At 39.4% G+C, this 25,063-nt stretch overlaps 2 protein-coding genes across 8 annotated transcripts in view; both read right to left on the reverse strand.

Annotated features, from left to right (window-relative positions):
- Window positions 1-6,537, reverse strand: part of LOC114061995 — a 17,222-nt gene extending 10,685 nt beyond the window's left edge. The window contains exons 1-2 of one of the 3 annotated variants that reach the window (XR_003572283.1): window positions 5,983-6,536; window positions 212-474 (exon numbers count right to left, since the gene is read on the reverse strand). Coding sequence is in view for 2 of the 3 variants with exons in the window: in XM_027892985.1 (XP_027748786.1) it covers window positions 212-413 (202 nt within the window). In the remaining variant the exon portion in view is untranslated. Of the gene's footprint in view, window positions 1-211; window positions 475-4,559; window positions 5,349-5,982 lie in introns of those variants that run through there. The other 2 variants (XM_027892985.1, XM_027892986.1) reach the window with 2 other exon arrangements.
- A 147-nt stretch (window positions 6,538-6,684) lies between these two features.
- RALGPS1 (Ral GEF with PH domain and SH3 binding motif 1) overlaps window positions 6,685-25,063 on the reverse strand; it is an 83,819-nt gene continuing 65,440 nt past the window's right edge. For 3 of the 5 annotated variants that reach the window (XM_027892980.1, XM_027892978.1, XM_027892982.1), the window contains 9 exons: window positions 22,412-22,538; window positions 21,379-21,530; window positions 20,126-20,177; window positions 19,757-19,837; window positions 17,567-17,672; window positions 16,342-16,434; window positions 16,062-16,167; window positions 13,637-13,728; window positions 9,603-13,290 (listed from right to left, as the gene is read on the reverse strand). In XM_027892980.1, the coding sequence (XP_027748781.1) occupies window positions 13,261-13,290; window positions 13,637-13,728; window positions 16,062-16,167; window positions 16,342-16,434; window positions 17,567-17,672; window positions 19,757-19,837; window positions 20,126-20,177; window positions 21,379-21,530; window positions 22,412-22,538 (839 nt within the window). In that variant the 3' untranslated portion in view covers window positions 9,603-13,260. Of the gene's footprint in view, window positions 6,986-7,017; window positions 8,110-9,602; window positions 13,291-13,636; window positions 13,729-16,061; window positions 16,168-16,341; window positions 16,435-17,566; window positions 17,673-19,756; window positions 19,838-20,125; window positions 20,178-21,378; window positions 21,531-22,411; window positions 22,539-25,063 lie in introns of those variants that run through there. The other 2 variants (XR_003572281.1, XM_027892981.1) reach the window with 2 other exon arrangements.

The raw sequence follows: 25,063 nt of genomic DNA on the forward strand, positions 1-25,063 counted from the left end.
AAACAAACTATATCTGCTGCACCATAAGGGAATCCAAATCTATCTGAGTGAACATCAATTTTTGCATTTGATACATAGATCTTTCCATTGGGCTGACAGCAGAACCAGCAGTATAGCTGTTTCACATCTTCATGGTGAACAATCCCAATCACACGAGTGGCTTTGCTTTCTCTGTCATCAAAGTATGGGGATATAATAAAAGTTTTGTTATCTTTTAATGGTGTTATTGCATTTCGAGCAATTTTCCCCCTACAAAGGTGACCTGTTGGACTGGCAGTTGCTGTCTGGGGGAAGATTCTTGTAGTTATTGTATTTGGTAGCCGAAGATCTTTCCAATAGCAGATTAAAATGCTTGTAAAAATAAGAATACATGCAACAATAGCACAAATATGTTTTTTTCCACAGTGTATCATTGCTGAATCTTACAATTTGCAAATTAATAGACTTTTATACTCAGTCTTCAATTCTCTTTCTCTAAAACAAAACAAAAACACAAAAAATGCACTTTTAGTGATTTGCCAAAAGAGAGTAATGTATTGTACTGACCTGTACTCTCTTAAATACAATTGTTACTGTTTTGATACCTCAAAATCTAATATGAATAGCTGAGTTCTCATAAAGGTTTGGAAAACAGATTCTCTTATACCTCCTCATTCCGAGCTTTGTTATATTTTAGACTACAATTTGGCTCAGTGCAATGGGTTCAGCTGTTTTCATATATAGTAATGGTAATATAGTGTAATTTGAATCACTTTTAGGCCTAGAAGAAACTTCATGCTATAGAGAACCCACCTACTTTATCATTTGATGTTCTGAGAAGTTTATGAAACTATAGAATTATCTTTTCACCTCTTCTTCCTAGAAAGGTGCTGTGAACACAAACTGCATTCTTTTCCATTGTGTAGGAGTGATCCTGCCACAGTCTCTCAATGTCCTGATTAACAAGTCACAAAGAAAATGTTTTCAGAGCCTAGTGTGTTTTAGAGCCTATTAGGATTCTAGGTATTCAACACTGGGATCTTTTCATTTGATAAGGTGACTGAGATTACCTCAAGTGTAAACTGCTTTTGCCACTGAAGATGCTAAGTCTCAGACCACAGTTCTAAACTGGCAGTTGATTTCAGTAGGACTAAGAAGGTGGTCTTGGAGGTGCTGCTGGACAAGAAGCTTGACGTGACCTGACAATGCACTAGCAGCCCAGAAGGCCCGTGTCCTAGATTGAATCTAAAGAAGTTCTCCCCCTCTGCTCTGCTCTCATGAAACCCCACCTGGAGCACTGCATCCAGCTCTGGGGTCCTCAGCATAAAAAGGATGTGAACCTGCTCAAGTGAGTGCAGGCAATTCCATGAAGATACTCTGAGGGCTGGAGCACCTCTGCTATAGAGTTTTCACCTAGAGACAAGGCAGCTCTGGGGAGAACTTATAGCATTTCAAAGTGCCTTAAGGGGCTCCAAGAGAGCTGGAGAGGCACTTCAGACAAGGGCCCAGAGTGACAGGACAAGAGGGAATGGCTTCCTACTGAGAGGGCAGGGTTAGATGGGATATTGGGAAGTGATGGGACATGGCTGTGAGGGTGGAGAGGCTCTGGCACAGGTTGCACAGAGAAGCTGTGGAGCTGTGGCTGCCGCATCCCTGCAAGTGTCCAAGGCCAGGTTGGACGTGACTTGGAGCAACCTGGTCTAGTAGAGGGTGTCCTTGCTTACGGCAGTGGGTGGAACAAGATGACTTTTACGGGCCTTCCAATCCAAACCATTCTATGATTCTACGAAACCTTGTTTGTTCTACTAGCGCTCAAGAGGGTGTGATACAATGTGGCATGTACAACAATGTATCAGAACCATTAACAGTTGCATGTACCATCAATAGGTGTTTTGTCCTCCCCTTGCAAATCCAAGATGTTCAACTGTTCTTCTTCATTCTCTTGGCCTCAAAGAATGGAAGAAGTTACTCTGAATGATTAATAATTCCTTCTCTAAAGTTAAAATTTGTGTTGCTCTCTGCAAATTGTCATGTGCAGAATAGGCTTTCTATATGCTCACAAACTTTAACGTTACTCAGGTCTGAAGATGTATTTCCATCTGCTTTAAATACTTCTAACACGGCCTCCTCAATTAACCAGTAAAACCCAAATATGCATTTTGTCATTAGCTCACTAGCAGCTAGGTAGGACCTTGAGAGTGGTACTTGCCTAGAAAAGATACAATATATTTAAAAGTAGGACTGCATCATCAGCTATCAGCTTGCACTGAAATACCCTATTTTTGGATGGAAACCATTCACAATTAGTCACATGCTGTTTAGTAGAAAAGTAAGAGAAAGAATATTTAAGAGTGTTTTTGTTTTGTTTTGTTTTTCCCCATAAGAGTATTAATTAGGAAGCAAGATTGAAAAATGCTTCCTGAAAACTTCAGGGAAAAAATACACAAAAAGAAGCCAACAACAATACAGATCTACTTTCTGTAGATCTAGTTCTTGTTTTTTTACCCACAACTGCTTTCCTTTTTTTTTTTTTCCTCTCCCCCCTTTGGAGGTAATATTTATCTGTCAGTGTTCTCTTTGAAGAAATAACAGAATTCTTAGCAGAGACAGGATTAGGTTTGAAGATTGAGAGACACGTAACAAGGACAGAGGACAAGAGCTTCAATGAAGTTGTAAAAGTACAGTAGTTTCTGGATCCTGTCTTCCCATCCAAGAGAAAACAAAGGGACTGAGGAAGGTAGAGAAAACCAGAGCATCGTGATAGAAACTTTTTTGTGAAGGATGATTTACTGCATAGGAGATGGGACAAATTTACTAAAGGGGGAGATGAAACAAAGTGATAATAAAGTTCTAATGTCTGTCATGATTTTTGCAGAAATACAGGATCCAGGTTTGTTTGTTTCCTTGTTTTATACAGATGCTAAGTGCAAAAAATCATTACACTATTCTGGTGAAATATGTTTTCAACAGTCAGTTTTACAGCAGGAAGCAATATGGCTTGAATAATTCTTGTTAAATTAGGCCTGGGAAACTTTGAGGAAAATTGCATTTTTAAGATTTAAGAAATAGCAGAAAACTAGTAGTCTCTTCCTGCAATAAAGACCAAATCTTAAAATACACTCTACCTTTTGGAAGACCACTACTGCCTAGCCAATGCAAAGAGAGCAATTCCTGTATATACCTCTGCACGGAAGTCTCCATCTTAGTTTAATGTACAAAGTTATGCAAAGCAGGAAGTTCACTCAAATGTTCTCTTGCCCCACACATCTCCTACGTGAAACAATCTCTTACTCCTTTCTGAACTATGTACAAACAAACTTTTGCTATTGTTTCTCTTCACTTTACGTATACCTCAATTTGGGCAATACAAATTCATCCTGATAGCTTGTTTTCAAACAGTCAGTAGTTTTAGCATGCCAACAACACTATTAACCACTTGATCTGGAAAATAGTAGACTAGCGTTCGTATTAGAAACCAGGGGCCTTGTAGGGCGTGAAAGGTGACTGTGAGTAAAACTACAACAGGGACACTAAAGAAACAATTAAGTCCTTTTTACACACAGACTTAGAACTCCATACAAACTACAGAGACACACAGAGATCCATATACTCTGTTTATATAACCTACTCACCAAGTAACTATTTAGTTTCTGGTAAGCTCCAGTGGTTACTGAGTGCCATCCCATTTCTGTCTTTCATTTTGACCTGTTCAAAGGTATATTAGTTGATATACAAATTTTTCAAGAAAGGGATGGCATCAGTTCCCCAATATGAAATTTGATTTTGGGTTCAGGCTTCTTTCAGGCCACTTCTTTTGGAATCCACTGGCTGCAACCATTAGCTGATATCCACTGAACTAGGTGATTAAAACACTAAGTTTCTCTTTTTTCAGCTTGGACAGGATCTTTAAAAAATGCAGCACTTCAGCTATTGTCACAGCAATAATTTCTCACCAGAAATAGCCACTGTCATTCTGAAAAAGGATTATACGCAAGGAGTTAAGAGATACAAATAACAATTACAGTAAGTACTAATTTGTACTGTCCTTTGTTCAAATGAACATATATCAAAGCCTCACTTCGTACAAGGTGGTATTCCAATATGGAGCAAATGAGCATTGTTTCACTTGTCTGATACTGCTGTGGTCTCTGTTACTGCAGAAAATATTTCCTGTGTTCTGAAACTGAAAAATATCTCTCCTCTTCAAAAGAGGAATTTTAAAATAAGTTAGCCACTCTGGACCTTCTCTGTTTGCTTAGGTTACTTGCAGTACAGAGAAGAAACCGGAAGACAATGTTTAACTGCAACCTGTGTTATATGAATAAAGTTAAAGAAACTTATTCACACACCAAACAAAAGAACCTTGCTTTTAATAACTGTTGTATTGAAGGTTTATAAAACACTGTCACCCATTTTGCCTGGAATAGTTACGACAACACCTCGGCATTTTCCAGTTGTTACATAAAGTGAAAAAAAACGGAGTTTATGTTTGTTATGTGCAGTCTTGGTATTTCACTAGAACACACAAAATCATACACTTCTGAACATCAGAGGAATCAAACGGCAGTGTATTTACTCACGGTTTCAAGCCTCATTGTGTAGTACTTCATGCTTTCCAATGCTCCAGTTCTGCTTCCACTGAAATGAGAGACCTCACAGCCTTGCATGTTCCCCATCTGCTTCCTCTACCATTGTGCTTTTGACTGTGGGAAAACCCGTGACTCTGTTAACTTCCTGTACAGCAAAGTTACTTCCTGTAACTTTCTGTTTCTGTCATTTTCTCTGAATAAACTTTGACTTGGAGATGTCTCTGATCAGGATTTAAACATTTTCCATTAGATCAATTGTAACCTAATGTGTTTTATCTTAAATAGCCCCTTGTGTTTTTCAGAGGAGCTTTTGGTAAGCTTAGTCCTGCTAAGATTATCTCTTTAAACTTATAATGACAAAAATCAACACAAAATTGTGTGCACAGTTATGAGACCAGAAAATAAAACTTTGTATTTAATCACATCAAAAATAATCTACCACAGCAGGAGTTTGAAATAGTAGATGGATATAATTTAAATCAACACCTGCTTGGCCGGTAGACCTGTATTAATAGCCAACATAAATGCTAACTTAAATGAAGGTGCAGACTGGGTGAGGAGACATGCAAAAGAATACAATAATTTATTTGGGGGGGGGGGGAGGGAGGCAAGCTGGATTTGTCTGTTTTATTAGCTATTTAGAGAGAAAATCCTCTCAATTTCTCTTATTAGGACTCCAGGAGAAGAAACTGGTGGGGAAGCAGCCTCAGCTACCAGGACACACTCTCTTGGTACTGTGGCGAGGAGAGCAGGACCAGCCACGGCCATGGCCATGGCCAACCACCCTTCCCTCTGGCCCAGAACCCAAGACCACCCAACAAATCTGTGGGATGAGACAGGTTTGAGGCCAAGCTGAGAAGCTGATCCTCAGGGTCCCCGAGGGAAAATGCAAGACTGCAACTGAGACAGCCTGCTGTCAGGGCCTAGACCTCCAGGGTCTATGGGGCCTGAGCCTTAAAGGGCAGACAGAGCTCAGGCAGGGGCTGAGGATCCATGGCTGAGCTTAAATGGGCTCCTGGACCCATTGAGTGGGTGCCAGATGGGCTGGTCAGGGCCATTAGGGCAATTAGTACCCACAGGGCCCCGACAGAATGCTTTAAAAAGGTATTTTTCAATAGAGGTGCAAAACCTTAACATATATGCTTATAATATAGGCCAGTTACTTAAGAAAAGAGTATCAAAAAACCACCAAACCACCAATACTAACAAAACCCCCAAAATTATTAGAAAAAGTCTTTCACCTTTAGGACTTCACATTTACTTTCATAAACCTGTGCCAGAGCTGCATCAATTTGCCCTGGGCACCACTGCATATGGATTTCCCAGAGGGCTTGTGTTCATGCCTGGAGTCTTCCTTTTCTAAAGCAACTGTGCCACCTCACAGATGGAGGTTACTCCAAACTTCTGCACTCACCTTAGACTTCCAGTTTCTTCACTGAAATTTCCATTCTAAGAGGGCTCTTCTCCTGGCCCCTACTGTGATATCAGGAATTTATTAAGCTGAAGGAAGAGCAGGAGTCAGCAAGAGGTGTCTCAGTCTGATTCTTTGTGACTCAGTATTAATAATGAGGAAAAAATCAAGTTACTGCCAATCGGACTTTGTACCAATATGGACCTCATTCCTGGCACAGCTTTCCTTGGTGGCTACATTAATCGTTAATTAACTAGAGAGAGGGGAATGTTGGGCCACATTAAAAAACATCCTGAAGTACACTGACAAGTTTAAAGTGTTTCTGTGGAAACAGAAAGTTCACTGTGAATTTCTGTTTGTTCTGCCTAGTAAAAGGTGAAAGATAAACAAAGAAGTTCAGAGCCAGGTAAGAAGGAGACCAAAGGGTTCACTTAAAACCATAAAGAATTACTTGGCCCATTTACCTTAAAGCATAGGCAAGGAAATTAGCTCATGAGAAAGATTTACAAAATAATAACTGAAAAATAAAAACATCAAGCCCCTTTCCCCTGCAACTTTAAGGCCCTACACCCATGTGTGCATGCCAAAGTTGGGCAGTTCAGCATAAGCCCAAGAGTGTTTAAACGTGTCTATGTGTGTTCCACATCACCCCTCTCTTTCCATAAATATATACAGGGAAAAAGAAAAAGCTTGTGAAAACTCACCTTTAGGATCCAAAGATCAAGTCTCTTCAGCAGTTACAAATGCACCCTGTTGGAGGCTGGTACGTGAAATAAAAACTATTCCCTCCCCCTCTCCCTTTTGTTGAAAGAATAAAAACAATTGCACTGCTAAACAATGCAGACAGGACTAGTTGGATTTCCAAGTATGCTGTACTTGAAAGCAGCAAAGAACACCTTGTAATCTAAAACACAGTGTTGTTCTGTGGTTTTTTTTTTTGAAACCTTCACCTTTCTGCACCAGCTACTTGCCCCTTTCCTTGCTTTCCATTTTTTGTCTCTTTGCTCTGCGAGAGAGTATGACATTATGTTCAACAAGTCATCTATTCATGTCAGACAGGTTCAATTTTGTAGTTTTGTATTATTACAAGAAATGGTAACCACTTGTTACAAATAACTTTCAGCATTTTCAGGGCTCTAGCAGTGTTCCTTTGTGTTCAAAAATTATTTTATTTTATTAAGACAGTGGTGTCAATTAACAATTTATATGTAAAATAACTTATCTAGATGGTTGGTTGCTACTTTTATTCTGCATAATTTGATGGATTTTTCTCTATATGGATACGATTAAGAAATCTATTTGTTTTCTGACCTTGCTTGTTTGCTTTATATTCAGTTACATCATGCTTGCCAACCCAAAGCATGGATTGTCTTAAGCAAACGAATCAGTTGAAACACACCCTAACCCCAACTCAACCCCCACTCCAGTCTATTCTTTCTGGAAGTTGAAAAGCTGATTTCTGGCAGAAAGAACATGGCTACAGATGAAGTCCAGAAATATAAAGGATACTTCCTCCAATTCATTACTATCTGCACTTCCTAAGCACAACTGTGTTTTAGTTGATGCAAAATGGGTGTTTTCATCCTTCCTAATGTGCTTATCTGACTTGCTCTTACCTCTGAGGTCTATTGAGACGTGAACTTTTACTTTTTTTTTTTTCTTCACAGCTCCTCCCCCCCTCCAAGGAAAGGTCTGGTATATTCTCCAAATTTGATAAACAAATCTCCAGAGTAATAGGTCACAGCTATGGAAATACCACAACACCATTATCTATTTCAGAAGAGAAATTAATGCAATTTACCAGTGCCATTCCTTGCATACCCAAGCACAGCCTGGCATCTAACGTAGGAACAAAGTTCTTTGATATTTCCTTTTGCTTTTTCTCTCCCAGGTTACAAGACAAGAGGCTTGGACGTAATGAGCGTTTAATGAGCTCTTCAGTACTCATCTTTGGGTGTCGTATGACAGAAGTATGTTACCTTATAGTGAAATACTGCAATGCAGAAAGTAGTCCTCTCTCCCCCCTGCAATTTGACGCCATAACAATGTCAGTCTTGGATATTGTGACTGTTGGTTTTCCTTTCTAATACTTTTTCCTTTCTTTCCTCTGTGTATTTTCTATCCTGTTACCTATGCGAGGGAGAATAATTCCAATCAATTTTCCCACTTTAACTGATGCTATTAGCGAAAAGAACCATTTGGTAAATACAAGAGACACTTATTGATGCTTGATAAAATATTTACAATTAAACATGGGACATGACCTGGAGGAAAATTGTCTAGATCCAACTTATTTCTAAGACTACCAAGCAGTAAGAAAAGTCTTTAAACACTCAGTAAGAAAAGTCTTTAAACACTCTTCCTGTTTCTGGGGGACAACAGGAAAAGGAGTCCATTTTAGGGAAAGAATATATGCTTTCTTTTTCAGCTGTAAAAGTAGTGATTTTATATCAGTCTATTCTGCTCTCATCTTCACATTAGGTAAAATTAAATTTGTCCTCAGGCAAATGAAATTATGTTTCTGCAGAAATGAAGGCACCTTCACTGCCAGTCACAATACAGAGCTAATTTACCTTGAATATGGAATAATAAAATTATGGAATGGTTTGAGTTGGATCACATAGTCCAAGTCGCCTACCCTGGGCAGGGACACCTTCCACTAGATTGGGTTGCTGCTCATAGTCCCATCCAACCTGATACTGAACACCTCCAGGGATGGGGCAGTCACCATCTCTCTGGCCAACCAACCTAGTGTTTCACTATCCTCATCAAAAAAGGCTTCTTCCTTATATCTAGTCTGAATCAACCTTCTAGATTTAAACCATTATTCCTCCTCTTATCACTGAAGGCCCTACTAAAAAGTCTGTCCCCATCTTTCTTATAAGCCCCCTTTAAGTACTGAAAAGCACCAATGTCTCCTTGGTGCCTTCTCCAGGCTAAACAATTCCAACTGTCTCAGCCTTTCCTTACAGCAGAGGTGCTCCAGCCCTAGGATCATTTCTGTGGCTCTTCTCTGGACCCGCTGCAGCAGGTCCACGTCTTTCCTATACGAAGGACTCCAGAGCTGGAGGCAGCACTGTGGGCGGGGGTCTCACCTGAGCAGGGCAGAGAGGCAGAATCCTCACCTGCTGCCCACTCTGCGGGATCAGCCCAGCACAGGGGGAGTTTCTGGGTGCCAGCATATGTGGCTGGGGCATGTCGAGCCTCTTACCCACCAGCACCCCTAAGTCCTCCCCAGGGTTCCTCTCAGTCTGTTCATCAGAAATATGTCAGCCTCAGCCACTGCTTGAGCTTGTCCAGGTCCCTCAGGATGGCCCCATCCCTCAGATGTGTCACTGCATCCTCAGCTTGATGTGATCTGCAAACTTGCTGAGTTTAATTTAAAGTGCCACCAAATTTAGGTTTGTCTCTGCTTCTTTGGACTTTCCAAATCCCACTTGAAAAACCTGAAAATTTGGAGGGGTTTTCCTTTTTATCTCAGAAATTTTAATTCTGTTGTATTTATACTATCAAATGCCTACACACTATGCACTCTAAAACCTCTTCAACTGTATTACCATCCATTCACAAATAAAACATGATTGCTGCCTTTGAGCTAAAATGTTCCTTCTGTACCCCTACTATTCTTTTTCTGCGTATTTTATTGTTAACAGCATACATAATCTGCACATTTTTAAACTTACAACCAAATCCAACTGCTGTTGAAGTAAACAAACTTTTTTTACATTAAAGTATTTAATTAATGAACCAATTATTATCAATGTAACAAACTGAAAAACACGGCAACCTGATACAAGACTGAGGTAACAAAATACTTTGCCAAAAACCTAGATTCCAATGCCAAGGTTCTTATGGGTAGAGAGTTCACAAGAATTATAGAAAGAATCCTTTACACAAATGGCATGCAGTGGACTGCTGGAAAATACAGCCAAAAATAGTGCAACAGTTTTCACACAAAACAAATCAAAATGTTGAAATTGGTTTACATTATAATATGACAAGAAAGTCTCAATTTGAAAACCAGTTTCTTTGCCTCGTTTTAGTGCTATTTGGAAAAACATGCATTTTGGCACTGAATTACATAGAAATTGCACGTTTAATAAATAATATTACCTACAGTTTTTATATCTTCACAATTCTGAAAATAGTAATTATGACATAATGTTTACTTTTACATTACTATTGCAATTATTCTCTCTGTGATGGAGGAAAACTTGTATGGTTTGTGGTATTTTTTGTGCAAATGCTGTAATAATCAGTCCCAATAGGCAATACAGTGTATTTCAATAGCAGCTTTCAATTAATTATAAAGTACCAGATAACAGCAAATGGTGCCAAATGACACCATAAAACCTCTAATCAGCAGCTGCAGACTTTTTCATCCTTAAAAAGTAATTTTAAGTGGTTTAAGGTGGTTTAGTAGTATTCTTACACTGCCATGAATCTGAATGTTTCAACACGGTGCAGCAATTTCACAACTGTGCTATACTGAAAATGTTAACCTGACTAGTGTGTAAAACTATTATTTGCTATGTTCATCTTTCTTCTGTATAGTGCTTTTTACATTCAAATGACAGTCGTGTGTGGAAATTCAAGGTACTTTTGACATATTTCCAAATTCCAAGGTGGTGAGTACAATCTGAGTTTGACTACTGAGTAGGACTGAAGGGTTTAATTTTTCCACAGTTTCATCTTCTGACAGTGACAAATGACTAAGTATAAGAATCATTGCTAAATACTGCCTTTCATTCATGCCACACTGTTTGGTAGTCCATCATACTTTGAGCCAAACCTGCTTCTTTTCTAGTTGGGAATCTGTTTTACAAGCAAGTGAAAATGGACACTTTTGTAACTTCTCCAGCAAGCTCTATGGTTTGTAATTTTGAGTAAAAGTGTATTTTTGAAGGCTAGAACATTCTACCTCTTGTACATACAATAACATATGTAACACTTCAGAAACCCTTAAATTCTAAAAGCCATTAAATTCTAAGCGTGTATAGGCTTTCTATTGATACCATATCAATCAGCAGTTACTGTTCTTTCCAAGGAGGCTTGTTAAACATAACTGAAAATCGTTACAACATTAGTTTATTTCAATTGCAATATGCTGGAAAAAAATCTCACAAGCCCTCATTATGTTCACTTCCACATTAGAAATGAATAGGTATTTACATGCTTCTAATGTATGCACACTTTATGCTAATAAGTGTCCCAGTTTAAATTTAGCTTATATTGAAGACAGAGCAGGTCATTCCCTTTTAAGGGTAAAGGGCTACTAGTAATTAAAAAAACCCTCTTGACTTGAACAGTTCTGTTTTGGTTCATGTGTCATCATTTTGGTCACTGTTCTGCACTGTTCAAACACTATGAATACTAACAGCACACCGAACACATGGTCATAGGTGGCACAGTCATTAAAAAGGCAGGGTACGTGAGTAATCTCATTGATAATTAATCAAAAAAGTCCACAGGTGCAGAATAATTCAGGCCATATCATATTCTTAGTCTGAAATCATTTACTGATGACAGGATACTACCGCATTCAAAAGCTTCTACACCATCTCCAATGGCATTTGATGCTCTGCCCTCACAGATACCTAGTTCAAAGTTGTCTTAACTTAGCAAAAAAAGGGAAAAAATGGTATAAACATATTTTGCCCTATCACTCTTTTCACACATCTCCTGAGCCATCAAATAACTTTGTCCACTTTACATACACTTTCACATGTCCCAGGATCTAAATGCAGTTGTCATCAGCAACTGGTTTTCTTGAAAAGCTGGTATGTATTAGGTTTTCAGGATTGTAACAGGAACTCTTAAAAGAAAAAAGATTTACTTTTTACCTACATTTGACAGTACAGGTATTGTAGTTGCTGTTGTTTTTAGAGAAGTTTTAAAACAAAAATTTAGAAAATCATGAAAGTCCACAGAATACATCCTGCTAGTGCCAGGGAGCTTGTTCTGTTCACTTAAACTGACTTCCATGTTGTTCCTGGCTTGGCTTGCCAATTTCTCCTCTATGCAATCTTAGGAAACTCAGAAGAGGTTTTCTGGTGATTGATGAAGTCTGAATACTGATGCAGTATGGCAAAAGAATTTCAAACAGAAAAAGTGATGAACTTACCATAAGGAACAGAGATAGACTCTTAGTGCAGGAGTGCGAGGGCACAGGAGGGACACAGTGATGTCGGGACAGTTCTTTCAGAGAAGGCTCAGGTGTATTCTTCTATTTTTTTTGTTCTCTCAACACTGGTGGGGAGGCTTCCTCGTATTTGCTCCATTGTTAGACAGTCTTCCCTAGCTTTCACTGCCATCGTGATTTCATAATAGCAGTACCATCTGCCAGTACTAATGTCCTAAAGTTGCAACTGGAATTGAGTGGAGCCAAGTCATCCATAGAAAGACAGAGCAGGACCAATGATATGAAATCATTCTGAGGAGCCTGGACCATGTGATACATAACATCTGGTTACCTGCCTCCCTACCAAGGTATTTAAGATAAACAACATTCAGACTGAATTAAAAAAACACAAACTTGTAAGCAACTACGCCTCTAGTAAGAGAACGAAAGATAAACCTTAGCACAATGCAAATTTAAACAGCCTTAAATCCACTGTTAGGGCATTTATGAGTAAAATAACTGAATTAAAAGGAATCCAACTGTCCTATGCCAAAATACATTTTTCCCAAATAGCTCAAATGTGAACAGCAGAATTGTCCAGAGATTTGATACAAAATTTGAGGCAGCCACTCTGCCAAGAAACTCAGTGCACTTATTTTATAAAAATGTTGTTCCACAGTTTTCTATTCTAATTGACACTTTGCAGCAAGTTAACACTGTCAATCATTCTGTGCATTAGAAAGAACTGAAACCCAACATGGGCCAAATATTCTTCAGTCACACAAAGCAGCTTAACAATAAAAAGAACCATTTAAAAAAGAATAGGCAGAAGACACAATGCTCAGTTTGTGGTCAACTATCAGTTCATGCAGTTTCTGACCACAAATAGTTGAGGGCTCTAGAATCCTGCGTGAGTCAGGATTAATCTTCTGTCCACCTAACTTGTCTGCTTTCACTCAGTGCATGAGACTATAGCTGGTCCTAGGGACAACATTCACTTTCTGCTTTTAAAAGCTGTGCCAGAATCAAGTTACATAGGAAAGTGCTGAAATATTTGTGGCTGGCTCATGTCAGGAAAACCATCCTCCTCTTCCTCCTCAGAGAACAATAACCTGTTTCTTCAGTTTGGCACTTGAAGTCGCGCCAGGTAGGAGAGCAAATTATTCAAATGACATTAGATTAGCAGGTACCTGGAAGAGAATGTAAATTACTCATAGAATCATTGGGAAAGACCGCTAAGATCATCAAGTCCATCCTAGAATAGTCGATTCCACTGTCTGTGCAAAAGCCCCTTCTGAAGAAGAGATGCTACCCTGCTTGAAGCAACTGAGAGTAAAAGTTTTATGCTGTTAAGGAAACCAAACCTACAGCGAGACCTGCACAAATCCTGATTTGGTGGGAATTCTGTAACTTTAAATAATTATGTCTGTCCCCACAGAACTGTGTGTGCATAGAGATTGAAAAGAGGTAGTTTTTCTAGTAAGGATTTTCTGTAAAACACGAAAAAGTGGGTAGAAATAAGTTTCACAACCTTACCTGAGGCTTGTTGCTTTTGCACGCGTCATCCAAATGCTTATGCCATAATATTGCATGAAACCTTGAGCCAGTCTGGAACTTGTAAACATTGCCTACAAAAATAAGAAAATCAAAAGCTCTAAATTTGCAGACGTAGTTTCATGGGATTCTGATTTCTGTGCAGAAGCCAAAGTTCTGAAGTAAACTATTAAATTAATTTGCACCTCAAATGCTGTAACATGATGTTGTTTGTATAACAGAGCCCATGCTAGGCATGTTATCCAACAATCCTTGTGTGCAGCAAGCATGAGAACCATATATGGCCTCACAGGCAGAAAGGCCAAATTATAGCCACAGAAAATACCACTTGGGTCACATCTAATTTAACCCTGGCTTTCTTCTCCTTAAGACTTCTTATTTCTAAACTTAGCTTTCTTCAATGTCCTCATGCAAACTGTTTCCTGCAATCAAATATTTTGTGCATTTCAGTCAACACCCAAAAGATGCACTTCATACAGTAGATGCAAATCCAAATCCAGCACCAAAGCTGAAAACATGAAAAGTGAAAGAACTCTCAAAAAAGTAGCTCCAGGGAGCTACATTGTCTTTTGAAGGTTCTCAAGTTTAATCACGGGAAAAGAGTTATGGTAGTTCAAAATTAATTATTAAAAATTATTTAATAATTACTTAAAAGGCTTATTTTGGTAAATGGTTTGATATTTTAGTTGGTCTTAATGTAAATCAAGATTTGATACGGACTGATTTTAAGGAAGCTATTCAGAAACTTGGAGATGAGGGTATGTGGACACATGGACATGCTGCAATCTCTCACTGGTTGGGGAATTTCTGCAAAACTTAGTGTCATGGTTTTGCCCACCAGGCAGCCCTTGGGGCTGAGGATGGTTTTGTTCAGGTGGATTTCTGGAGAAAAAGGCCAATCAAAACTTCAGTAACGCCTTTGCCAATTACATATTCAAGAAAAATGGAAGAGAAGGCTGTTGCACAGTTGAAATTGGGAGTAGCAGCCATGTAGGAGAGGCGGCAGGCCCCAAGTGGGGGCCAGGCCCCCTTCTCCCCCGGCCCTGGGCCGGGGGCAGGTGTAGCACTGAAACCCCCTTTCTCTCCTATAACGGAGTAGAGAAGAAAAAAAAAACTTTAGAGAAAAGCCTGGACGAGAAACGCTGCAGAAAGAATTCCGGCAGAGAGATAAGGGACCTCCAAGGTCAAAGCTGGCAGCCGGAGGAGAGAGAAATTTGAAGGGGGGGCTGCTTCTCCCCCCTTTCGCTCTCTCCCTTCAGAAGGGAAAAGACTGAAAAATAAATCCCTGCCACCTGTGGTAGTTTGTCGGAGTGAGGAGACCCCCATGCTGCTCGTGGAAGAGCCTGCACTGGAGTAAGTTGATGCATGAGGAAGCCGAGACTTTATGAGAGACCTGAAGTGAAGCAGAGTCCTGCTGAAGATTTTGTGACCCTAAGGGAAACCTACACTTGAGTGAGACAGCCCAGGTAGAATGTTGGGATCTGTGTGAAAGATCTGTGCTAGTGCTGGAAATTTGTGACCCTGAGAGAGACGAGACTTATGCCAGAGTGAGAACAGCTCGGGTAAGATGTTGGGATCCAAGTGAGGGATCCATGCTAAACCCATGTCAGAGAGGTCTATCAAGGACTCTTCTCCTGTGGGGAGGGACCCCCACAGGAAACAGAGGTGGACTCAAAAGCCATTATCCCCTGTGACTCTGTGGTGAGGATCCATGGTAGGCAAGTGTCCCCTTGCAGTCTATGGAAGAGAAGACCTTCAGGGCCTGGGTAACCCGCAGCCTCTGAGGGGGGTAGGCCCAGCCTTGAGGCCGACAAAAAGAAATAGAGTTCCAACTGCAACAAAAAGGAGTTGTCATCCTGAGATAACAGAAGAAGAGCTTTAAAGTGCTGCAGAGTTATTGAAAAGACCTGGAGCTCTGAGAATGGAGAAAGAGACTGCTTCTCCTCCTGGACTGATAAAAAGGGGGGAGAGGTATTTCTGTAAATACACAGTACTTTTACTTAAATAGAATTGTTGTAGGTATAGTTCTTTAGTTTTTAATCTTGCTAGTAATAAATGTTAATATTATTTTCCCCAATCAAGTCTCTTTTGTCTGCATAAACTTTCTCTCAACTAATAGTAATTGTGTAGGAGGTGTGAGAGCAAATCAACCCAGAGCAAAACCATGACATACCGTAATTGTCAAGATAAAGTAAAACCTCTGTAGGCACTACAGAAGCACCACAGCATAATGTAGAAATATATTCAATTTAATTTGTACCCTACCTTGAAAATTCTATATTGGAAATCTCCAGTCATTTAGATAAGTGCAACTGCAAGTTCTGTAACCTACAAACTCATTAAGAGACACTAATCTACTTCCTGTCACAGAAATTAAAGCAGGCAATGTCCATCTTCCAACATCTACCTTTGTCAGGGTTATTTAGCTGGAAAATATCAGGATGCTCTGGGTCGTCAGGCAGTGCCACCATCCAGCCCACAATGGAGACCTTTTTCCCAGGTGTAGATTTATACTGGAAGAGACAGACAAGTCAATCACAGTTGAGACTGTAGCAGGGATTAACTTTTGACTGTAAAAGTTGTGCAAACATATGCCTCCGCTCGGAACAGAAAGTACACTTCCAACACCCTTCCAGATCTGCTTATGCATATCCAACTCTGGGGTTTAGAATAAATTTAAAGCTTACATGTTTTCTTTCAGTGCCTCTTAAAGATTTTGCTCCAAAGTACAGAAGAGTTGATCCTGAAAGCATAACCCAGTATCTAGTCCACGAGGAGAGCTGAATCAGAAAGGAAAAAAAATGAGGAAAAACTCTGCATATCTCTAACAAAAATCGATTCACAAGCAAGTCCAAGTGCTACAAAAGGTAATTTCAGAAGCAAGGAATGGAGAGTTAGGTAAAGATTGTCGTCTGGTGTAAATCAGCACAGCTACCTAAATTTGCATGGCTGGCTGTGAATACAATCCATCTTAGTTGAGTATCTCATAAAAGCATTAGGAATGATTTGTTTCAGAGCAAAATAGTGTGTTGCCTTCTACTGGACAGATTTCAGACTTTTGATCAGTAAAATTTATTGAGATGACAACTCTGCAATTCTTTAGATCTTTTAGCTCTGAACAGTAGGGCTGCATGCAAAACATACCAATCAACTCTACAGAAAACATTACAAAAAAAACCATACCAATCAACTCTACAGAAAACATTACAAAAAAATTACCAAATGCACAGGACTAGAACCTTGTGAAACCTGTGAATTTAGGTTAAGTATGAAGTGCCATGACTTTTGTGCTATGGGTGGACGCCCTGCAGCCTTTCCATTTCAATGCAATACCACAGAAGTACCACAGTATATTGTAGAAATATGTTCAATTGCATTTGTACTCTTCTTTGAAAATTCTGCATCGAAGACCTCCCTCTTCAGTCTTTTATTAGACTGCCACTGCAAGTTCTGTAACCTACAAACTCATTAAAGGAGATGACCTTATTTCCTGTCACAGAAATATAATGCAGACAAAGTAGATAATGTCCATCCTGCAACATCTACCTTTGTCAGGGTTATTTAGCTAGAAAATATCAAGATGCTCTGGGTCATCAGGCAGTGCCACAAGATTTATTTTTGCCCTCCCAACAATGCCTGCTGGTTACACAACTGCTTACCCCTGCCCTGCTCTTACAGCCAGAGATGTGACTTGCAAATGCAGGGAGAAGTAAAACTGCTGCAGATCAAATGACATATAGAGGCTATAACCTTGTTATAACCTGGTTGTAACTTTGATCAGAGAATTACTTCACAACTGATAAAAACATTGGTTTGCATGTTATCAAGTTGCAGGTTTAATTTAATCCTGAAAATTAAACCAGCCACTACTGAATTAGAATCATAGGAAAAATTATAATTAGAATCACTTACAGTAGGTTTCTTGCCTTCTTTGAGAAGTGTTTTTCTTCTTAATGGCCCTTCCATGGTAATGACTCCTGTGGAACCACCTGCTGTGCAAGTGCAGGCGCCTGTTGGGCTAGAAAGACAAAACATTGCAATATAATTTAGCTCGAAATATATCTGTCCTGCACTGCAATACATATTTTATATCATCTGACACTTGACACTAGAATATCTTCCTAACCTAGCTATCAAATAGGAACCAGGATTTTTGCAAAATAGCAAATCCACAAAAGGTTCTATTCTGGGAGCTTAGATATGAAAAAACAGAATAAGAACTGAAGCCCAAAGTCAAAGGGAAAACAGGCAATTTTCTTTTTTTATTCCAGTAAATTACAGAAATTATCTGGATTTCTGAAAATTTACAGCGTAAAATTTTGGCAATAGGAGAGCCCATAAATATAATTTTAAATTAAATTAAACTACCTTGGCCAATTGGAAAAGAGAAAGTTACATATAAAAATGCCAAATAATATACTGTACAGTGATTAATTTTCCTTTTTCCTTTTCCAGGACTAACACAGACCTCCCCACATATAACAGTGAGAAGGAGCTACAACTGAAAGAGCCCAATTACAGGCAAAGTCTGAAATGCAAACAATCATTAATAATGTCTCAACTAAACATTCATTGGTATGTGATGATCTGTTAGAATTATCTGTGCTAACCTCTCTTCACTGCCATGTAATCACAACACTTACGTTCTCATATGGACTGATGAGGTTTATCAGAGCCAACTAAATCCTGTCTAATAATGAATACAAGGAAAAGGGCATGTGTATGATCTACCTTTCACCTGTGAAAGAAAACTATTCTGTCCCCAAATGAGTATGAGCACATGCTGGTGCAGATGACATACATAACCACCCCTAGACAAGCATAGCCCTTCCAGCTGGCAGGGTCATCTTCCCCCACTGCACAGAGCCACCCGCTCTGTGCTAATGTGCATTCTGGCCGATTCTGTATTTTGGATGGAGATGGCAGAAGATTCCAGAAATGGAAGAATGAACACAGGCATTAGAATTGCCTGATGGAGGACAAACATAAGAAATGTATTTTAGAGAATAATTCTTCTTTGTGGATTTATTAGGCTTTTCACATTTTTATCTCCTTACATTTATATTTCTAGCTTGTATGCGTTTTTGAAACAAATCTACCATGGTCATGTTAAGAGAGTATTTTCCAGAAGCAGGTATAAAGAGCTTAAATGCCATTCCAAAATGTATTCCTTTACTAATTCATAATGTATGCTTTTTTATTCCTGTCTAACTTCTAACTTGAGCTGCTATCAGACATTACTGCCTCAGGTAAAGCAGGTGTAATTACATTTACACATTATATCAATATTTCTACAATAACTGAAGCAAACTAATTTATACAAAATAAAATTTGACTGGATTTAAACTCCAACTAAATCACAGTGTTTGCAGAATACTGTTTCAGAGCCCTATTTCCTTTACTGTTCATACGTAGACCTTTATTTGCCAGTGCCACAGAATTTACCAAGTCCAGGTCTGGTATGGATGCAAACAATGATTTTTATCCTTCAAACTACCTACAATTTTCCATGTCACCTGTCTTTGGTCTGTAAGCAGATTACCTGCTCCTGAAAAGTCCATGTCTTAATGATTAGCAACACTGGGAGTGCCTGCTACATATGCCATTGCAGATGTTACTCTCTTACTCAGGGTCCAAGGTAAACCTCTTTACTGCACAAAATCAACACTTCATACTATATATCTCTGACACAAACAGATGCTATGGGTAGTTGTCCTGCAAATCAGGAAATAGGTTGTGAGAAAGGTCAAAAAAGTATCCTTCCAACATCATTACTTGTCACAGGAGGCAGAGATGGCCTGCCTTCATGGCAAATCTGCTTCTGTAATGTCATAAAATTCTAAATAAAGACTAGTTTTCCGCAAAATGGAAACCAGAGACATGGAGTTAAATCAATAGCTAAATTGAATTTCATCTGAATGGGTCATATACCTGCTTTAGCATTAACAGGAATTTTTACAAGCAGGAAGGGGAGACTCCATTGAGGTGTTACGGTCATACAAGGATACCTGGACACAAAATACATTATGCTACTAGGAGCGCACAGAGACCCAAAAGGAAGTTTAGCACCATACACTGAGCAAGGCAGAACCTGAACTGTACCTGTAGACACAGCTTCGACTTCTAGGAGAATTCCGGATTGGTACCTTCCAGTTAGGCCCCAGCGTGGCATATAAACGACCCCTGTTTGTGAATGCAAATATCTGATGAGGAAAATTCTAGTCTGAGACTTCAACAATTAGGGTTTGGTAAACATGACAGAGATAGCTTCCAATCTTGTCAGGTCCATGGGAAGAAAAACACAAACCTTTACAGTGCTTTATTTTAAAATGTTTACCATTGTTTTCCTAACTATAATAATTTGACAAAAATAACTATTGATTTAGTGGCTTACCTATGTCAGGGACCATTTGTGAATTTCTTAGCTAAGTCTGTAGAGTGCTCAGTGAGTGTACATGAAGACTAACTCACCTTTCAAGCCCTGATGGCAGCTCCTCACTAAATTCTGAGCTTTCACTGCTATCTAGAAAGAGAGTAGTACAGAGAAGGAGTAAGAAAACCACCCATGGGAAAATACAAAGCCAATGTATATGGATCACCAGAATACTCTTTATATAGTACCATGGACATTGCTTACTCAAGTCGTGTTTCGAAGTTGAAGTGTTTAGAGTACATGGTAAAATCTTTAGCTGGAAGAGGCTTAACATGAGCCTCCACATTTACAATATCTCACTGATAACTCACGTTACTGCTGTGTTTAAACACCCGACATCTACATGATACTTTAATTTTCATTATGCTGTTTTTCCTTCAGATGCTGAGCACTTCAGAAACATAAAATCCAGTTCCTTTGTAAGACAGTATTTCCACCACAACATCTGTAAGTTGATTAAAGTTATCAGACATTATATCGTTGTTTGGTTTCAATAAGCAAGCACACCTGTAACAGAGGATATGACAGCTGTGTGCTGCTGCTAGGAATCATGACAAATAAATATGATGACATTCATAGCAACAGTTCCTGTTTCTCCTCCAATCCTATGACCAATTTGTCCCTCCTTTCCTGGCACAACTATTTAGGTCACAGTTCTAATTTGCCCAGGACTGATTTTCTAATGCTCAGTTTTTGCACAGTGAGCTGTGCCTGTATTTTCAGAAGAGCAAAGAACATCTCAGTGTCTAACTCTTGGTCAAGTAATGTTCTATCTTTCACAGTCTTATTGCCTATTCTAAAAATAACCTGAGTCACTTAAAAAGTGGCTTTCTCATGCTTAGAACAGATTCTTCATCACTGTTGATATAATAATAATTGTTTCATTAATTATAGTATCATAAAACGTGCATTTTACGTTTCTTCTGAAGTCTCAGAGAGCACAGCTAAACTACTCTCCCATCTTCTAAAACATATAGTTAAAGTTTTTTTTGTGAAAAGGCAGGTTTCAATATATAAATCCTGCTTTTTCCCTGGTGAAGTCTGACAAACACTTTATGTCACAAACCAAGCATCTATAAAACCTTCCTTCATGTCACTTTTACCAAAACCATCAATGGGCAACTGAGGAAAGCTGGGGTAATGTCGACAGGTAGCTGGGCAGCAGTTCTGATCTACCTTCTTCCATGAAAGCAACTGGTCTTTGCATGGTTGCTAATGACCTTCCTAATTCCCTACTTTTGGGTATCCCTGTGAGTCTTCAAGCCCTGGGACAGGGCCGGGGTGCCGGTACCTCTGGAGAGGCCGTTGGCAAGGCGTGTGCTGGACATGTGGCTGCGTGCGGGGCTGTGACATTCCAGGACACTGTCATCCAGCAGGTGCCGTGGTCGCTCTGTCGGGAAGGTGGCGCTTTTGCTCTCCACAACGCTCAGCTGACACATCATACTGGAACAAGGAGGAAGAGAAGAACATGAAACCCTTCTTACGTCATCCAACAGCCACCCTTGGCTCACAGAATTTCCACTCAGCCTCTGCCTCAGCAGCAGGATATTAACAAGCAGGCAATTAAATGGTACCATATACTGTACAGATGCTCCTTGACTACCAACACAAGTTTCAGATTTTACTGCTCTTTGTCAACAACAATTATTAAATTTCTGCAGCTGGGAAGTTCTAAGTTTTTTGACTCCTCTCTGTACAAAACCTGAACACCCTTCGTGGCAGCAAAAGTAGAAAAAGGAGAATCCAGCTAAGCCACTGCTTGGTGGTCTTTCACTAAGCTCAAGTAACATGCCATCGCTCCGTGACCTTGGACAACTCACGTGAACTTCTATTCCCCTAACCCATTAATTTTGAAATTTGGTAGATGCTGAAACCTTAAATGCGGAGCAGGTGCTCTCACTTAGTCAGGTAAATGGTAGAGAAAAATGCTTCTAATCTAATCCATATTACCCAGGTAAGACAGTGCAAAAGGTCACAACTTTCCTAAATAAGGTGTACCAAGCTAGCAAGCTTCCTCAGATGTATTAGCAAGATGTTTAAAAAACAAAAGAAAACAAGTATCAGTTATGAACACCAGGAATCCACAGACCAAAGTGGATATGCAGCTTTCAAGTACTGCCAATGCCTGGCACCAGCAGAGAATAACAAAAAAATGTCAGCAAAAATAACAAAGTATCAACAGAAAACCTAGGGAATACACAGTAAAGCCTGAAGCACTCTTGCAATACAAGAAATGGAAAGGACAAACACCACCTGTTCTGCTGCTTTCTTAAACATTTGTGATGCATTAAACTGCCCAAGCTGAGATAGCTGGGAGTACATACTTGTTCCCCAAACTGTGACTTTTCCGGTGCCTTGGCACAGGAGGCGTAGGAAAACTTGCTGCTACTGAGGCATCAGGACACGTGGGTCTCCTGCTGAATTTCACAATTGCTGACATGTCAGATGGACCTAAAAGACAGAGACTATTTAACACTGAACTAGTGCAAACCCCAGAAATTTTGTGGGGTGGTGTGTTTAAAATGAATTGTTACAGATAATCCAAAGGCACCATTTCTGAAGCACTGTGTCTTGCACATCAGGGTTACATCATCCATTTTTGTTATAAATTCATCTCTATACTCTTGAACTCTCTGAAAGTAGTTTTTTACAGTTTTGCTCATACTTTTAACAATGAACTACAAAAAATCTTGGCATCCTTACAACAGCTGGATGTGCCATAGTGTAACATGCAGAACTATGAAGTCAGTTTGTACTTTGGGTGTGAGCAGGAACGTTCACACGTTTTGAATTTTGTTCACAGCTTCAGGTTGTGAATAAACTCTAAACAAGCCGTCCATACTGACTCATAGCTTGAGCATGTAAGAGAAAGCAGAGGCTTTTCATTTATCTAATGGCCAGACAGATGCATTACTTCTCAGTCATCTACGAGCCCTAGAGATGTCTCACTGCAATCATTCTTACACTCATTTTACAGATTTTATGAGGCCTCACAGAAAACACGGACAAACTGTTCTTGTTCCAGTTCCTTGATGCCGTTCACAAAAGGCTGGCAGCGAACTTTGCAACACAGAGGAGAACAACACGACCTATCACCATCCTCAGTAAATGCAATGCTATTCTTGGCTTGAGATTTCACTTTTAAACACATAGTATTATGACATCATGAAAACGGTTGCCTGTCCTGTATCTTTCTCCTTGGTACAGCCCAGCTAGCAGTAGAACCGACTTTCTTCTACATTACAAGAATCACTTCTTGGAGGCTCCAGCAACTTCAGCGTAGTCAGCTTCTGACCTCTAACCACAGCCCTTTAAGAGGCTGACACAGGCAGAAACTTTGTGATGTGAAAAAACACATGCAATTATTCTCAGAATCTTTACAGAAGTGTCTGACCTCAAGTAAGTGATAAACTGGAATAGAAGAAGAAAAAAATAACCAAACCCTCAACATCACAGGGCATGGTTTGACAATAGGATGTGAAGGTACACCTTCAACAGAAATGGCTCTGAGAGGGTGGTCACTGACTGAATGAGGCTTCCCAGAGAAGTGGCCTGTTCAGAGTACAAGGTGCACCTGGACAACACTCTTAGTGATATAATTTAGTTTTATGTAGCCCTGCAAGGAGCAGGAAGCTGGACTCAGTGATCCTTATGGGTCCCTCCCAAACTGAGATATTCCATGTTTCTTTTTATTATATACACTACTCCATTTCTACCCAAGAACAGAATTTATTTAAGAACTTCTTCTGCCTTGAACTGAGGATTCATGAGACACCAATGAAACAGGAGAACCAGTCGTGAGATTTTCCCAGTAACAGGCAAAAAATAATACAAATAAACACCAGATGCTTTACTGTCCATACTCACTGTATCAAGCTGTATGAAATATAAAAATTAATTACAAATTACTTGTATTTTTATTTCCCCATAGCCTAGACTCTGGAATTTCATCACAAACTGGGTCATAACTACAAAGAATTGCAAAGGTTTTTCCCTAGCAGTATGGGGAAAAATTTAATCCACACAGTGTTCTGCACATTTGAGCAAACTGTTCATGGTGCTGTTTAATAAATAATGAAGGGAGCCTCAGGACAAACAAAAATAGGAAACTGCTTCTAGCAATAGAGGAGGAACAAGCTCATTAGAGGAAACTTCAGTAATATCACTCACTGGGTCATCAATTTAGCAGGAGAAAAAAAGGCAAAACAGTTTTTAATCCTGTTTTCTACCTTATTCCTATATACCAAGTTATATAGGACTGCATTTTTGCCTGCCTGTCTTTGCTACCATCACATACACGTGAAAAATGACACCAAGTAGCATCAGTCACTGGCACTTGCAGATTCACAGAAAGTCTTATGCTAAATGGCCACATGACCACATTAAAATATGCACTTTCAATCAGATCTAGAGATTCAACCAGAGACACACACCTGGGAGACTGAAAAGGGCCAAGTACAATGTTCTGCTGTATTTTCAACTAAAACTTTCATGGATTTGGGCCCTAGTATGATATTGGAAGCATCTTCCCTAAAACCAATAGAGTTCATCTTCCCCTTCTACCATGGAGGCTAAGCACAAGTTAGAATAGGAAAAGTATGAATCTGAGTAAGATTATGTAATGCCTAGTTTAGTGTAAAAAGTGTATGGATTCATATTTCATTGCTAGGTTTGAAAATCTTATCTGCTGCATTAATGGCAAGAATATATATTTTACCAGTCTTTCACTGCAAGTTTTCATTAAATTTTTTAAATTTATGCAGAGAAAAAAAAAATGCATTCAGAAGTTACAGAAATGATTACAAGCTCTTTAGTTTGAAAACCTCCAGTCTTTCTGATGAACTAGGTTCCCAAAGAGGAGTGTGCTCTACATACTTTGTTTGTAGTGCCTTTCCATCAGATACTTTTCAATTTGTGAACAGTGAAATACTTAAAACTACTGAGGTGTTTATTACCTGCTAAGAAGCTTAAAATAT

Source organism: Empidonax traillii, unplaced genomic scaffold, assembly GCF_003031625.1.
Source record: "Empidonax traillii isolate 1590-97213 ecotype Southwest subspecies unplaced genomic scaffold, ASM303162v1 scaffold375:size1330703, whole genome shotgun sequence".
Classification (NCBI taxonomy): domain Eukaryota; kingdom Metazoa; phylum Chordata; class Aves; order Passeriformes; family Tyrannidae; genus Empidonax; species Empidonax traillii.